We start from the raw sequence: 12,202 nt of genomic DNA on the forward strand, positions 1-12,202 counted from the left end.
ATGACCGGAAAGTATGCGTAACTCAAACTGCACTTTTTTCACTCGTTTTCATTAACTAGCTTTCTTGTCGGTGTGTTTATCAGTACGCTTAGTATAAGATTTTACGTCTCACCAAACGTTGCTGGAATTCGAGAGTCGAAACACTACACCGTCAAGGTAAAATGAACCTACAGAGCCTTGAATTGAAGTCGGAAATTCAATGCCACTAATTTTAATTTCGCAGCGTTTCCGCTTGGAGTGCTGGCTGCAGATATTGTGTAGACAAACTTGAGCTTTAAAACCACGCAGATAAGATCCAGTTTACTATAATGCGGAAAGTTTTCGACACTCGAATACTATCAACGTTGGTGAGACATCTCGTACTAAGCATACTGTTTGTCTGTTCGATACAAATCTTGCAATCGATTTTAAACTAACTTCCCGAGGAGCTAGAGACTTGAAATTTGAAACTTAGGTTGGAACTGGATGACAATGCAACATTATCTTGCTTTTTTGTTCGTCGTTTTGTTAGTTTTTATAATAAACAGTCACCTTTAAAATAACAGATGTTAAAATCCACCAGATACAGCATAGAACAGTTCGCGACAAAGAGCAACGAGGTGGTAAGCTACCTCAACATCACGGCAGTCAGGTCCGAGGATGGCGGCCTCTACACCTGCAAGGCGGCCAACTCTCTGGGCGAAATATCTCACACCTCCCGCCTCAATATTTATGGTACGTGAACCAACAGGATAACGCAAGATTTTGTGTAATTTTTTTTTTCAAATCAAACTTTGGAAGCTACAAAAACTCTTTTATACACCATATAATTCATTATATTCATTGAATGAAACCAATCAAGCGTGTAACACAAACACGCACGCGCTTCAAACAGTAAGTACCAAACGGAAATTAAGCCAGCTGACCTTTTCCCTATTACATTATGCTGGTCCTAATTTAAGAGGGGTGGGTCTCTATGTCACTCGCTCCACACAAACGTATCGTACGTTGTATAGACAGGTTGAGCTATCGGGGTATGGAGGGGGGGGGGGGGGGGGGGGGGGGCAGCCAATTAAAATCATATGAATTTTCAACTAACTACTTTCAATTTCAAAATTTACTACATTCTTGGGACTAATATCTATGTCTGTGTGAAATATTCCATTTCAAAATTACACGGTTTCAAGAATTTACAAGCAAATCTTTAAACCCGTGTACCTATATATTATATGGTTTACTAATTAATCTAGTTATTTTTACGGAAATCTGGCAAACCACAGACGTAAATATTACATTCTAGAACGTTTAAAAAAAAAAAACGAGTTTGATTGATCGAATGAGAACCAAACTATTGTACGTGACAGGAGATGGCGATCAGGGAGGGAATGCCCCGCATAGCGCCCGCGCAAACCCGGTGCGGGTGAGTACGGGTGACGTGTGGATGTGCGGGGCGTCCCTCTGCCTCATACCCCGCGGGGTGATTACGTACAACGTTGCAGTAGCGACAGCCACGCGACAGCAGTAGCAATCCGACAGTTCATTTGCTGTCTCTTTTCTTCTTATATTGCTTTGTGGCTGTTGCTGTCTCTCTCTAGGCGGATGTTTGACAGCAATGATCGCGAGATTTATGTACGTTGGTATGGAGCGCGTGCCGGAGAGTCCCGTGTTAACAAGCAGCAACAAAGGTTACACTAACTCAATTTCAGGTCCACCATACGTGCGATCGATCGGACCAATCAGGGCGGTCGCTGGCCGGGAGTTGGTACTCTACTGCCCCTATTCTGGCTATCCTATAAGGTAAATATATCTGTTTCATTATGTAGTTACTTACTTTTTTTTAAAAAGAATATTAGCCATGTTTAGTGGACTCAGTTCGGTGCTTTCTTCATACAAACGTAGGAGGGAAATTACAACAATATTCGATATTGTACGCACAAAACTAAGAATTATATCGATTTATCTCGTCATTATCTAGGTTTATTGATATATAAAACATTGAAAAAAATATTGATTTAAAAGTTACGAGGCTCAAAAGATTTCTATTTTAACACTAAATTAATGACATCTTTGGGCGTAAATAAATAAGATTAGGGATATGAAAATTCTAAAACAATTTATCATTAGACGTAGTTTATTTATTCATTAGTTGAAATAACTTCACTTTGCAAACATAAATTCAGCAGTTTTTTCTCAAAAATACTTTTCCTAAACCCTTTTCGCGCGCTTGATTTCGGTGAAAATCATCATGCCTCTCAACTTTCTCATACAATGCCAATTTCGGTCGAGCGTCCTGCGTCACCTTAAATGACTAATATTCCCCTTTCCTCTCTAACTAAGCGTGAAGCTTGTGCTAGGAGTAGGTACGACAATAGTGCAACGGGCGGGGTTTGAACCGTCGACCTTTCGGTTTTCAGTCCACTCCTTTACCGGTTGAGCTATTGACGCTTCAAATCATATTCAAATTATATCAGCTGTACTGTTAAAACGGGATGAACCTCGGAATGAGAGGGAATAAGCTGAATTTTTATATATGAAAGTTTTCATTTTGGCGTTCTGAAAGCTGTCTTAAAAATCACGTAAAATTTCGTGTATGCGTCGTAAGGTCAAAAATATATAAACAATCTAAATATATAAAAGCGAAATACCAGTCACGAACTCTCAAGACTAATCACGAAATCTCAAGAACTATAACACCAAAAAAAAAACCTACAAACTCGAAATTTGGAAAGTAGGTATCTTCTAGGACGTAGGTGTCAGCTAAGAAACTGTTTTGAGTAAATCTCCCCCTAAGGGTGTGAAAGGGGGGGTCGAAGGTTGTATGAAAGTCCTATGTTTTTAAAGTTAGTAGTTAAGTAGTAGTTAAGTAATCTGTAAAGTCATTTTGGAAATTTTTAAGGGTGGTAAAATAGGGAATGTTTTAAATACTGTTACTGTTAACTTGAAATTTAGAAGGTAGGCTCTTTCAAGAGGTAAGTATCTGCTAATAGAAGTATTTGGAAAAATCTGACAGGCAGACAGACAGACACAAATTATCATATTATTATAGAGATATGGATTAGTAAAATAGTAAAACTCTAACTTCGTGAGTAATTCGGAAATTGCTGCATGCTGAATTACAAAATTGCTGCATGCTGAATTACAAAATTGCTGCATGCTGAATTACAAAATTGCTGCATGCTGAATTACAAAATTGCTGCATGCTGAATTACAAAATTGTTGCATGCTGAATTACAATATTGGAAATATGAATACCTTCTACATCGATTGCATATCAGTCTATTTAAGCTTTATTGTCAACTTCGTCAACTTTATAGATCGATTTTACTATCCTTTCCCCACCGAATGCTACCAATAACTGAAAGTTTTGACGACCTGCGCGCCACCAGACATCGTGACGAGGCATCGTTAAAACATAAAACGTTTTATGAAACCAGAATTTTATTGGGTATCGGCTTTAACTTGGACCCTTTCTGCAATTAAGTAGGAAGGTACCTATATCTTTTATTTCTGCTGGTTATTTCTTATCATTACGAGTTGGGTCGGACTTTTTAGTAGGTGTCTTCCTACAATTTTTTTATTTCTTCGATTAATCCATACTCCCATAATCTATATATATAAAAGGAAAAGGTGACTGACTGACTGACTGACTGACTGAATGACTGACTGACTGACTGACTGATCTATCAACGCACAGCTCAAACTACTGGACGGATCGGGCTGAAATTTGGCATTCAGATAGCTATTATGATGTAGGCATCCGCTAAGAAAGGATTTTTGAAAATTCAACTCCTAAGGGGGTGAAATAGGGTTTTGAAATTTTGTGGTCCACGCGGACGAAGTCGCGAGCATAAGCTAGTCTAAATATAAAAGGAAAAGGTGACTGACTGATTGACTGAACTATTAACGCACAACTTACACTATACTGGACGGATTGGACTGAAATGCATGCAGATAATATAGCTATTATGACGTAGGCATACGGTAAGAAAGGATTTTTCAAAATTCAACCCCTAAGGGGGTGAAATAGCAGAATTATAGAAGTCGCGTGCATAAGCTAGTAATATTGTAAAGCGAAATCTGTCTGTCTGCTATCTTTTTACGGGCCATCCGTTTCACCGATTTCGCTGAAATTTGGTACAGAGATTTTCAGTCATTTCTTATCATGCTAGACTTATCTAGGTAGTAAGCGTTGATAGCCTAGTGATAAAGATGATGGCCTTCTATTCAGAAGCTCAGACTTCGACTCCACACACCTCAGTCTTTTTGGAATTATGTGCGTTTTGAGCAATTAAATATCACTTGCTTTAACGGTGACGGAAAACATCGCAAGGCCTGAGAGTCCTCCATGTTCTCAAAGGTCTGAGAAATCTGCCAATCCGCTCTTGGTCAGCGTGATGCACTATAGCCTAAATCTTTCCCATTCTGGGAGGAGATCTGTGTTTAGTAGGAGGCTGGACATATAATGATAGTCACATCTCAACCAGACACCAGTTTTGAGGAGTCACAGAAGGTGGATGGTTCTACAACTTATAAAGTGGTTGCCATTTACCAGTTCAGTACGATGGGAGCGTGATGGAAACCAGCTGGAATGGGAGGGCAGTGGAGGTGGCGAGGGTGCTCTCAGGATAGCTCGCGTGGAAGCAGCCAGTGCTGGCGCCTACACGTGCAGCGCCATCGGACCTCATGGGGAGATCGCGAGGAGGGAGCTGCAGCTCATAGTTAGCAGTTAGTATAAAAATTGTTCTACATTATTGAAATTCAAAAGGAAATTTCAACTGAGGTTGTTTTGAAAACCTTAAGTTCTCAATTTGGGTTTCAAAAGAGTTTTGGTTTTAAAGCAATGGGGATTTGTGGAAGAAAAGAAAAATTTGCACTCCTTACTGAAGCGACTGTTAACTGCAAAGTGTCGCTACTATATACATATTACAAATTTCGTCACTGGCAGTAAGCGAAACCGTGGCCTAGCGGTCAAGGCGTCGGGCGCGAACCCAGAAGACGCAGGTTCGAATCCTGCCGGTTCCGCAATTCCGCAAAATTTCCTTGAAGTGTAGGTAAAAACAATATCATAATAATATAAAAATAAAATTGACAAATTTAAGGAACGGGTCTAAGTGGCACAAGAAGATCTGATAACTATAGAAAAGTAGGTGAAGATAACGATTTGACGTATTCCCAGATCCGCCGGAAATCGAGCCATTTTCGTTCTCGGCGAACTTGCAAGAAGGCAAAAGGGCACAAGTCAGCTGCAGCGTGGCATCCGGGGACATGCCGGTCAGGTTCGCGTGGCTCAAGGACAACGCTCCCATCCCCGCTGACCTGCAGGTGAGCTCACTATAACAGTACTACTATCTGACATTTCTAAAACAAACAGACACTAAGGTCATAGATCTGCTTTTTAAGGTTCCGTAGTAAACAAGGACTGCTTATAGTTTGCCGTGTCCGTCAGTTTACCTTAGTAAATTACTACGAATGTTTTGCGAATATTAAAAAAAGAAATTTGGTGTATTAGTTGGTTAATAAAACGAAATCCATTAATTTCTTATGTATTTTAATGTATTAAAAAGTAACTTAACCTCGTAATCATATTGTCAGTCTTCTCTTTATAATTTCGTAACAGGACTGCCGCCAAGGTTACCAAGCCATAGACAAATGGCGCCAAGTTTAAATAAAAACTGAATATTCGCATTCACATTCGCGAATGTTGACAGCAAATATTCGCATTCGCATTCGCGAATGTCCAAAATATGACATTCGTTACATCACTAGTCCATATATTATTATGACGCGCAACTAGGTACAAAACCCTACACTACACGTGGCCTGACAGGCGCTAAGCTGTGGACGGATATTGGCAAAATTATAAGGGTTTCTTGTTTACTACGGAACCTAAAAACGTTCTACATATACATATGGGAAAAATCAAGCTAACCTGGAGCGAAAATCTTTTGAAGCATTTGTTTGAACACATTTTCCTTGTTTTAAACTCTCAAAAGTTTGGACAGAGTTCTTTGAGACTCAGTCTGAGGTTCAAAATTTTGAAGCGAAAGGCCTCTATCTATTTACTTTCATACTCAATAACTTTGAAAAGAGCAACCGCTGACTTTCTTGCTGGTTCTTCTCGGTAAGAACGGCATTCTAAACCAGTGGTAATTTATTAACGATTCAAAAGCACTTGTAAAAGTTTATTTGAACATAAATATATTCTACTCCATTCAATTAAGAATACTAGTCGATTTTCAAGAAGATTAAGTATCGTATTAAGACTTCAGTCACCACTCAATAGGTAGAAGAGCGGGGTGCGGAATTTTTCAGCAACCTCGTTTTCAAAGAGGTGTCCGCCCGCCACAGCGGCCTATATACCTGCGTGGCGTCAAACAGCGCGGCCAAAGTTAACTATACCGCCGAACTGGTTGTGAAAGGTAACCTCGGCAACCACTACAGCACAGTACCGCAACCTAGAAGCACGCTTGCACCGCACAACGTGTCTCGAAGCGATGGTTTCATTCGTTCTAGGTTCTCGAGCACAACAGCACCCCATTTTGCACCACCCACCGCTTTTATTTTATGCACAATTAATGTACAACCATTTATGATCAAATATGTGTATCTACTTTCTTTTGAATACAATCTTGCGTGAATGAAAATTTTATTTTTGAAAAGTTTTACATTAAGACCCACTTGCACAAGTATAGTTTGGAGCTGGTTTAAGAACTTCTGTTGCTTTTTAGCAAGAGCAATAATGTGGTTACCAAAAAGTGATAGCATTAGGTACGAAAATTAACTATAGTTTCAAGTTTGTGACAGGTCAACATGGCAATCGGGGTTGAGACGCCGCGCACACCCTCACATCCTCCGCGCTAAACTGGCATGGGATAGCGCGGGTTATAAACCCCGATTGCCATCTCGACTTGTCGCTAACTATACTTACCGAAATCACTGTAAAAGTGTCCTTTTGCAAGTGGGCCTTGGTGGCTAAAACATACAAAATCGTATCTTTTATCCGAAGTTCGGGATGTTCTATTTATTTTAATCTAAAATTCACTCAAGGGTTGTGTTAGTTTATTACAAAGTTTCGTGTTCTTCGACGAAAATCAATCAAAAGTTATAAAAGTAATCGAACTTTTGAAAGGGAATACAACAGTGAAGGGTACATTTTATTGAACATCTAATTCCAACATTTTAAGCGTTGATAGGTACATAATAGTGATGTAACGAATGTCACAGTTTGTACATTCGCGGACGCGAATGCGAATGCGAATATCTGTTGTCAACATTGGCAATGCGAATATTCGGTTTTTGTTTAAATTTGGCGCCATTTATCTATGCAGTCGCGTTTCGAACGAAGTGCGTTCCAGTTTTTGTTCCGAGTACTCTAATACGAATTACGAACGAACGAATTACGAATTTTTATATGTATGCGCAAAACATTCGCAGTCATTTCGCGGAATGCGAATGCGAATACGTCCGCGATTGTGAATGCGAATATTCGTTACATCACTAGTAGGTACATAATAATTCAATGCATTATAAAGGTCTTTAAATTCATTCCGTGTAAACGGTAGGGTGATTGGTTTAGGTACATCGAATCCTAATTGACCCTCCTAAATACACATCAACCCTTTGTTAGGTAAGTATTTGAAATGTAATTCCGTTTTTTGTTCTGCTTTACAAATCTGGATTAAAGATGGCTTAATGGAACGGGTAATTTTACAACAACGTATTTTATTTATTGTTTTATTGAGTAAATAAAATGTAAGCTGTCACAAAATGTAGGATATAGTACGCGGCAGAAAGTAATGTACATCGACCTTTAGATAGCTTGTAGAGCACTGTCTCTGTTGTTGATACCAACAAAACATCATATAGGTATGAATGACAGAGACAACGCTCTACAACGCCGAAATGTCATTCTAAAAAAAAAAGCCGATCTACATTACTTTCGGCTGCGTACCTACTGTAATTAATTATAATAATATGTAAATTTATATCTACGAAAATTAAATAGAAAGAAAGAAAGAAAATGTATTTATTTGTTGTTGGTGTCACAGATAAAAACAAAGTACAAAGAGATAGATATACAAATAGCAGAGATTTAATCGACTGCCTTTGATTAGACTGTTTAGTTTTATTTCCTGGAAGAAGCAAATGAACAGATGAATGAAAACTTGATGAATCTAATTAATCATCTACTTAATTCAAATAGGTAATTAATTTACGTAGCTCATAATCATATTTTTCACAAGAATGTCATCAATTTATTTTTCCAATGATTGATATTTGAATGCTGCCGGAGAAAGTAAGTACAAATAGGATGTTAGAGAAAGGTCTCAGGATAAACTATATCAATAAGTAGTACTTAAACAGCAAAAACAATATCAATTACTTCTCTATACCGATGGCTGATTCCGTTGTACACAATCTCTAAACTAAATTAAATTGGCACGTCTAAATCAATTGCTATCCCTTTCATAATGTTTCTTGCGGAAAAGGATAACACTAGATTTAGACCTGTTAATTAATTTGTAACCGATTTCCAAAATGGAGGTGATTCTCAATTCAGGCCGTTTTTTTAGTTTAGAGATTGTCACGTGAATGAAAGCCCCATCTCCATGAAGACATCTAACAGGAGGTTTATGATTATTTATATGATATTTAGTTCGTATAATCAATATTCCCCCTTCATTGCATGCTGCAGTATCCCCAAAGTGGGTACAAGAGCCCTCGGACGCAGCGGTGCTGGCGGGCGAGCCGCTTGCGTTGCAGTGTCATACCACCGGCTCGCCCGCACCTCACACCACCTGGATGAAGCAAAGAGGTAGAACCTTATCAGATTAATTCTATATCCCAATTAACACCCATTGTCATGGGCCCCACCCCTGGACATGATACGGAGTGCATCTGCGGTCATCCGAGACCATTGCACACATGACGGGGTGCTCTGCGTGCTGGACAACCTGCACGAACGAGGCGCTACACGAGTCTACCGACCGAGCTGTTGCGGCTTTTTGGGCTGCCCGTGTTTGAGGTAACCGTCGATTCGAGAAGAAGAAGAAGACCCATTGTCAAAAAAAGTATTCTACTCCCTTTACAACCTCTCGCACTAGCAAGTATCACTGTAGAGATCTCTCACAGAGATAAGTGCTTCCCTGTCCACTTTTACTTTTTTTGAGGGTTACGTCGTCGTACGTCGAAAGGAAAACGGAACCCTTATAGGATCACTTTGTTGTCTGTTTGTCTGTCTGTTCTCTTTATTGTAAATATTTTTGGTCCAAATAAAAATAAATGAAAGTTATGAGATTTTTGATCCAAGATTTAGCACGGCGTGTCACGTGACTAGAAACAACGAAATACTTGATTTAGCACGGCGTGTCACGTGACTAGAAACAACGAAATACTTGATTTAGCACGGCGTGTCACGTGACTAGAAACAACGAAATACTTGATTTAGCCATTCAAAAATATGCCACGTTGTTTCAGCCGGGTCTGCATCAGACTTCGTCCCGCTAGTGAACCTGGGAGGAAGGTTCCAGTTCCTCCCCAACGGCACCCTCTGCATCGAAGCAGCACTTCCGTATGACGAGGGCTACTACATGTGCAAAGCTGAGAATGGAGTCGGCACTCCACTCTCCAAGACTATTTTTGTAGCAATTAATGGTAAGTAAGCTGTGATAGCCTAGTAGGTAGTTAGGACGTCCGCCTTCTAATCGGAGGTCGGGGGTTCGACCTCTAACTTTTCGGAGTTATGTGTGTTTTAAGTAATTAAATATCATTTGCTTTAACGGTGAAGGAAAACGTCGCGAGGAAACCTGCATACCTGAGTTCTCTATAATGGTCTCAATGGTGTGTGAAGTCTACCAATCTGCACTAGGCCAGCGTGGTAGACTATGGCCAAACCCTTCTCACTCTGAGAGGAGACCCCTGCTCTGCAGTGAGCCGGTGATGGGTTGATCATGATGATGAATGGAAGTAGGAAAACCCAAACTAGCCTATTGGTTAAAACGTCCGCCTCCTAATCGGAGGTCGGGGCTTCAAAAAGTTAAGTAATTAAATATCACTTGATTTAACGGTGAAGGAAAACATCATGAGGAAACCTGCATGCCTGAGAGTTCTCCATAATGTTGAAACAAAACAAAAACGGTGAAACGAACCTCATTACAGTACGCGGCCAAAAGTAATGAATATCGGCCTTTAGAATGACGTTTCATCTTTGTAGAGCGTTGTCTCTGTCACTCATACCCATATGACGCTTTGTCGGTCTACACGACCGAGACAGTGCTTTACAAATCTGCTGTCTCCTTCTAAAGATCGATGTTCATCACTTTTGGCCGCGTACAATAGCTGGGCAGTGCTTATTGTTGTCCACAATGCACATGAATGAGCGAGAGAGAGCACAGCTTCACTTCTGTCAGCGATCAATGCGATATTATTTTCAGAACCTGCGCGGTTCGAAGTGACTTCCCACAACGTGTCAGCGAGGCGCGAGGCAGGCGCTACGTTAGCTTGCGAGGCGCGAGGCGACGCTCCTCTGCGCCTCTCTTGGTCGCGGGATGACGCTCCAGTCGACCTGTCTACCTATAGGTCTGTGTGTAGCTGAGAAAATCATGAACATCATCTGACCCATTAATTGTGCCACCATATCCATCGACCCTTTATCATAGATTTCCTGACTAAATTGGGTATTTGACTACCACAAAAATAAATTATTTCTCAATGATTATTAAATAGAGGGTCTTCCAAATTACATAAAATCCACGTCCTTTGTTAGTTTTAAGTGTAATAACCATTTAAAATTATCGATTGAACTAAAAAAGTACCTAGGTACGTCATTATGATGTGACGTCACATTCCAGTATTTCATAGAATATCGCATACTAAGTGCGCGTTATGACGTTTGATAAAAAGTTACTGATTTGACTAGCTGTCAAATACCGTGAGGTATTCTTGAAATAAAATTTTTTTACAAAAAAAATAAAAACCGACTTCGAGACACAAACACTAAAAATTGAAAAATAATTTAATTTATTACCGAATATATTATGTATACAAGAGTTAATATAGTTCCATAATAATACTTTTTGGTGCCGGTGCCAATTAGCTTTAGCTGCGCGAATCGTCTAGACTTCATATTTTTATGAGACTCCACAATGGCACCTCATTGGCACCGACCCCAAAAATTATTATTATGGAACTATATTAACTCTTGTATACATAATATATTCGGTAATAAATTAAATTATTTTTCAATGTTTAGTGTTTGTGTATCGAAGTCGGTTTTTATTTTTTTTGTAAAAAAATTTATTTCACAATTTTTAGTGGTCCCATGGAATTATGCTATGACTGGTTAAAAATCTACTGTTTACTAAGCTATTACACTGATCGCGAGCAATTTACTCTTATCCGTTGAGGAGTTCCAGTATCTATCTTCGAAGATGTTCATCAGATCTTCACCAAATTTAAATGGGACCAACTTTGAAGTGTACCCTTTCAAACAAAAAAAGAATTTTCAAAATCGGTCCAGGTGTCTTCGAGTAATCGGGGAACATACATGAAAAAAAAAAATCCGACGAATTGAGAACCTCCTCCTTTTTTTGAAGTCGGTTAAAAAGATAAAGCATCAACTTTGAAGTACTCGTTTCTGTTACAGGTTAAGTATATCGGAAGCAAAGACTGATAGTGGTTTAAGGTCCCAGCTGTACATCAGCCGGACGGACCGCCAGGACTCCGGCGTGTACAAGTGCCAGGCGGTCAACGCATATGGACACAGCGACCATTACATTTACCTCTCCGTCCAAGGTATAAAATATCTTCAGTGTTTTTCGCCGTAATCTAACGGCAACTCTCTCCTAGGTAGCTTGATTATTACGTTAAGAGAAGTCAAAAAGTCAAAAAAGTTTATTCAATATAGGTAATAATACAATGGCCCCGATTCTCTAGTCTCTCTCTAAACTAAATTCAGAGTATCTGCATCCTTTTCTTTTTACTAATGCTAAAAAAGGTACGAAACATGACTTTCACATTTAAAGACTCTAAATTTTTGTGCACAATACAAATTTAAACAGTAGGTTCGCGAGTGCGTGCTAAAATCACGGGTTTTACGTGCGTGCTAAAATCACGGGTTTTACCATCTAAAAATTAAATTTAAAACTGTCAAACTGTGTCTGTCCTTTTCATATTACATTAGTAAGAAGAGCATGCGAATACTCTAAAATTAGGTTGTGCTCAG

General features: G+C 39.4%; 1 protein-coding gene across 5 annotated transcripts in view; it reads left to right on the forward strand.

Annotated features, from left to right (window-relative positions):
* Positions 1–12,202, forward strand: part of LOC117988976 (cell adhesion molecule Dscam2-like) — a 64,445-nt gene that overhangs the window by 34,766 nt on the left and 17,477 nt on the right. For 4 of the 5 annotated variants that reach the window (XR_011237897.1, XM_034976275.2, XM_069505193.1 and 1 more), the window contains exons 6-14: positions 563–714; positions 1,686–1,776; positions 4,532–4,704; positions 5,156–5,301; positions 6,263–6,398; positions 8,675–8,794; positions 9,457–9,633; positions 10,413–10,557; positions 11,624–11,772. Coding sequence is in view for 4 of the 5 variants with exons in the window: in XM_034976275.2 (XP_034832166.2) it covers positions 563–714; positions 1,686–1,776; positions 4,532–4,704; positions 5,156–5,301; positions 6,263–6,398; positions 8,675–8,794; positions 9,457–9,633; positions 10,413–10,557; positions 11,624–11,772 (1,289 nt within the window). In the remaining variant the exon portion in view is untranslated. The remainder of the gene's footprint in view (positions 1–562; positions 715–1,685; positions 1,777–4,531; positions 4,705–5,155; positions 5,302–6,262; positions 6,399–8,674; positions 8,795–9,456; positions 9,634–10,412; positions 10,558–11,623; positions 11,773–12,202) is intronic. The other variant, XM_069505186.1, reaches the window with a different exon arrangement.

The sequence above is a fragment of the Maniola hyperantus genome, chromosome 2 (assembly GCF_902806685.2).
Source record: "Maniola hyperantus chromosome 2, iAphHyp1.2, whole genome shotgun sequence".
NCBI classification, from domain to species: Eukaryota; Metazoa; Arthropoda; class Insecta; order Lepidoptera; family Nymphalidae; genus Maniola; species Maniola hyperantus.